Here is a 5,046-nt window from a genome sequence, read left to right as displayed (position 1 = left end):
AACTTTGGTTGATGTTTTTGTTATTACAAAAAATGTTTAGACAACTAAAGAAGCTCTTAAACGCCAGTTTTAATGCTAGAAAATTCAATCAAATTTCGATTCATAGAGTCCGTTAATTAATTTTAAAAAAATTGTAAGCTGAACTGTTAAACAAAAATGCTAATAGGATAAAGAATATATATTAAAATATACACTTTATTTGATTGTGATACATTTAACATAAGCGGCTGTTTTAGATGTACGTTAGAAGGAAATTGTATTCAAAATGTAAAGAAAAACCATTATTATAAAGTTTTTAACGGATATAAAATACAAACATTTTTTTTTTGTTGAGAAGATAGAATACTAACATATATTCCTACAAGAAAAAGAAAACACCTTGTTTTGTACTCTGAAACTTGTATAATCCTGTAGGAAAATGTATACTCAATTTAAATTTTTTTTTAAATTTGCATTATATATCCTAATATAAAATAAAATAAACAAAAAAGAATACCATTCCTACTTTACCTCACTACCCATTTTATCCAATTTAATCTTAAAAATATTTTTCAAATTTGCATGAATGCATAAAATTCATACATAATCCAAGATAGCTGCAACCTTTACAGCACACGTTGTATTTTCATTTTTATTTGTTTGACATAGATAGTGTAATAGATACTGTAAATCTTGCTTGTGCTCTTTTTTTTTTTCGTTTTTGCTTCATCCAGGCTTTCATATGCAATATTTTGCTTGTGTTGAAAATTTAATGATCAGGCCAACACATATAAGAGACTGCGCAAATAAGCCTTGTTTATTTGCGCAGTAATTCTCAAGATAAATTTACCTTGAGAAGGTAAATTTATCTTGGGTGTGAAAAAGCTTTCTATACTCTTGATTTGTGAATAATCATTCATCTCGAATTCAGAAGGTTTTTCTAGCCTTGTTTTGTAAAGGTAGATTCTATCTCGATATATAAGGGTAGTTTATGCAAGCTTAATGCGGATCTCATAGCGCGTAAACTAGCAGAGTTAAATTTGACATTGTTTCAAGCTTGAAAGGTTTATTTGCTAATCATTTATAAACCTTGCTGGGTTTTAAATGCAATAATATGGGATAACATTTCGTAAAAATGTGGCGCTGTACCAAAAGTAATGAAATAGATGATTATTTTGAAACTTCGAATGTTAGATCGAATACTATATAATCTTATATCATATTAGTTCTAATATTAGAAGAAAGGATTCAAGAGTCTTTCGTTTTCTAGCACAGCAGTATTATATTGCATCTTTCTAACATTAGATCATATCTTTTTTTCTACCTGGGTTGTGATAAAGGTTGTTGCTGACATTAAAATTAACCTTACTCTTCTATCTGGGAATATGCTTGCATTGTTTAATTTTATAAATGTAATTTTAAAACGTATATTTAAATGTAAAGTGAATTACATTCTCCTTTAATTCATTTTGAATTAATCACTACCTTATCTGTAATGCACTTTTGTACTCGTCTGTAAACTGTTCAGCAAGAAATTTTCAAGTTCCAGTTTTGGAATGCTCTTCAATTCTAGCACTCTTNTTTTTTTTTTTTTTTTTTTTTTTTTTTTTTTTTTTTTTTTTTTTGACTGAAATTCCCAATTTTGCCTAGAGTTTCGTTTGGTTTTACGATGTTTGTGTTTACGTATATTATCTCATATGATGCAATAATTGCATTAATGAAAGCAAACAAAAAAACATGTGAAAAACATAGTTTAGATTTTTCATATCTGATATCTAATTCCGCTAATAAATCCTCGTTCTTATTTTTTTTCTTTTTTGATACATAATTGCAAAATCATCTGCAATCAGTAGGTATAAAACTTATTAGTAGGATCATTTAAGTTCTCTGTCTGTCATTTGTAAATTAAAAAGGAAAAAAATATTGCTATACGAAAATAAAGTAATTTTTAAAAATAATTAAGCGCACTTATTTCTTCCGTACTTTTTAAATATTTCACTAAATTTTTCTAAGCGTATGATCAGACTCTATGAAAATTGTCAATTCTATTGCCATTAATGGCAATAGAAATGACAATTACTATTATTATTACTAATATGACAATTACTAATAATTATTACTATTATTTTCTACATATTCTGAACAAAAAACAATTCATATATAACTATTTAAATATTACTACAGTAGACGCCGCTTAATGTGATCACATCGGGACGAACATGATTTGATAACAATAGCCGATTGATTACAATAAACAAAAAAAATTAAGCTAAAAAATGATTTTTTTACTTACGTATTAAAATAAAAATTATTTTAAATTAGGAGTTGTTGCTGTAAGACTCTAAAGTATTTAATAGAAATTAATGTACACTAAAGAAAAAGAATTAGTATACTCACATATTTAAAGATAAACTGCAGAAAACAATACAAAATACAAAAGGTTAATTATAAGCTGAAAAAGAAATCATCAATTGTCGATTGTTTAGCATTCTTTCGAAGCAAGTCATTTACGAATCGCTCATAATCATAATGTTTATGAAAGTGTTCCGCGTCGGCTTTGTTTTGCACACCTAGCCGTAAGACTCGAAGTGCCTCCCTCATCTGAGCAGGCGTCGGAATTTTGTCCTCGATAGCACTTTCGGGTTCATCATCGGCATCAGAATCTTGTGACGAAGCTGGATCTTTGACACATACGGCTTCGCAAATGTCCTCATCAGTTAACGAAGTAGAAGTCTCAACCTTCTCGTCGATCTCCATCCATGCTTCAAAATCCTCAGCATTCATATCGGGCGGGGGATTGAAAACGTCTTCCATTTCTTTCATTACAGCAGCATTGTTGTCCTCTGGTTGACAAAATCCTCCATGACTAAAACAATTTCGAATTGTTTTTTCCGAGACATTATTCCATGACATTGTTAACAAATGTATGGCATCCAAAACATTTGTTTTTTTGGCTAGAGCGTTCGCATTAAGATCTTCAGCGTCTTGGTCTTCCATATTTTCTAAGATCCTTGAACGCATTTCCTTTCTGTAATATGCCTTCAAGGTGCGGATAATTCCCTGGTCACACGGTTGAATTAAAGAAGTGGTGTTTGGTGGTAAGAACACGATATTTATCTTTTTTAATGAAACAGTTACATCATGCGCAGTGCAGTTGTCTATGAGCAGGAGTATGTTCCGTTTTAGTCGCTTGTCCCATTTCAACAGCCATTCGTTAAAGATGGTGGTAGTCATCCACGCCGTTTTGTTGGCAAAATAATCGACGGGCAGATTTTTCACACCTTTGAAACAGCGGGGCTTCTTACTTTTTCCAATCACTAAAAGTTTTTCTTTAGTGCCGGTCATACTAGCGCAACATAGCACAGTTAGGCGTTCCTTGGAGGTTTTACACCCTTGCGTACTTTCCTTCTGAAACATGTAGGTGTGTTCAGGCAACGCACGAAAATATAGGCCAGTTTCATCTGCGTTATATACATCTTCATGTGAATATACGGCAATAAGTTTAGGCCATTCTTCTTTAATCCACTGATCTGCGGCTACATTATCGGCATCTTTTTGTTCACCATGTGTCCTTCGGAAGAGTATGTTCTGCCTCTTTTTCCAGCGGTGGAACCATCCTTCTGTGGCTACGAAGTTTCCTTTACCCAATTTTGCAGCTAAATCTTCAGCTTTTTGGCGCAAAATTGGACCATTAACACGAGCGTCCCTCTCACGAACGTTTGTGAACCAGAGTTTTAATGCAGATTCAACCTCTTTGTCTTTTCCATCTCGATTTCTTTTACAATTCAGATTTTCGTTCAAAGTGCACTTTTTTTCGATATCTTCACGATTTTTTAAAATTTTGCACAAAAGCGGCTGCGAAACTTTCAATTGAACAGCAGCATTCCTTTGGCTCATTTTTGGCAATTTATCGTAACGATTTAAAATGTCAACCTTTTCTTTCACAGTAAGATCTCTCCGTTTCCTTTCCATTATAAAAAACAAATCAGGTTACAAACCGTATGAACTATGGTAAAGTGAAAATGTATGCTGATCTTCTACATGCGTCTTTTAAGCACTTAGATGAGGCAGTTTCACTACCCCCCCAATTTTATTGTTTGACCAATAGCGACTGGCTAAGCGACCTGCCAAGGTCAAGTGGCATACCCGAAACAATGTTCTCTTTTGAAGGTCACCCCTTACCCCCTTCCCATAGTGGCTGGGACATATCATCTGTCACATTGTTTAGTTCTTCTAAAAAGGGGCTCGTGACAAACATTGACTCGTTAGTGGCAGGTCTTCTTTTCTCTTTATTTAGGATTTCCGGGAATTTGAAATCGCACAGTGCTACGGAATTTTACAATGCTTTACCGAAAATGGCAAAATACCCCCCCCCCCCTCATAATAACACGTGTTTAAAAGATAATATACGAGCCCCGTTTGCACTTTTGGTAAGTTTCAGGAAACACTTCACAAAACACAAAAAAAAGTTTTCCTTCTTGTTTTTATTGATTTCAGGAAAATAAAATTTACCTCTAAACTGATAACAATAAACGAACATTTGATTACAATAAACGAGGATTTTTCAATGTATTTTGATCTAAGCGGACGGGACTAAGCGATTTTGATAACATTAAACGTTTGATAACATTAACCGTGATCACATTAAGCGGCGTCTACAGTAATAGAAAATAAATTTAAATTTTTAAAATAAAACCTTATAAATAACCTGTTACCATATTTCTCGTGTCTGTTACCAAACATGGTAGCAAACGCGACTCTTTAAAGAACAAAAATTAAGGAAACTAAACAACTCGGAAAGGAAAAAAAAATAACATGAAAATTCTGTTTGATTTGGACTAAAAACTTAATAAATTAAATTGTATAGTTGAATAAATAAATAAATAGTTTTTATACAATTAATTATGGGTTATAAGCAATGCAATTTATCAGATGGGATCACATAGAAAAAAAGCACTTAGGTTATTCCAATATAACATTTATAGATATTTTAGCGTATTTGTTTAAGTACAAATAATTCAAAACTATGCTGTCACGCTCTTGCGTATTTCTGAAACTAACAATGGT

At 32.2% G+C, this 5,046-nt stretch overlaps 1 protein-coding gene across 1 annotated transcript; it reads right to left on the bottom strand.

The window, feature by feature from the left end:
- Window positions 1-2,161: 2,161 nt before the first annotated feature.
- LOC122269895 (tigger transposable element-derived protein 4-like) lies at window positions 2,162-4,654 on the bottom strand. The gene has a single exon (XM_043045134.2). It carries the CDS (start codon window positions 3,949-3,951, stop codon window positions 2,425-2,427), a length of 1,527 nt encoding a protein of 508 aa, XP_042901068.1. The 5' UTR covers window positions 3,952-4,654; the 3' UTR covers window positions 2,162-2,424.
- Between the last annotated feature and the right edge of the window lie 392 nt (window positions 4,655-5,046).

Source organism: Parasteatoda tepidariorum, chromosome 10 (genome assembly GCF_043381705.1).
Source record: "Parasteatoda tepidariorum isolate YZ-2023 chromosome 10, CAS_Ptep_4.0, whole genome shotgun sequence".
Taxonomy (NCBI): Eukaryota; Metazoa; Arthropoda; class Arachnida; order Araneae; family Theridiidae; genus Parasteatoda; species Parasteatoda tepidariorum.
The sequence above is the reverse complement of the archived record's forward strand: the minus strand, read 5'-3'. Positions and strand labels throughout refer to the sequence as shown.

Excerpts from the sequence above, each read along its gene's own strand:
- LOC122269895 (XM_043045134.2), bottom strand. The coding sequence starts at position 3,951 with ATGGAAAGGAAACGGAGAGATCTTACTGTGAAAGAAAAGGTTGACATT.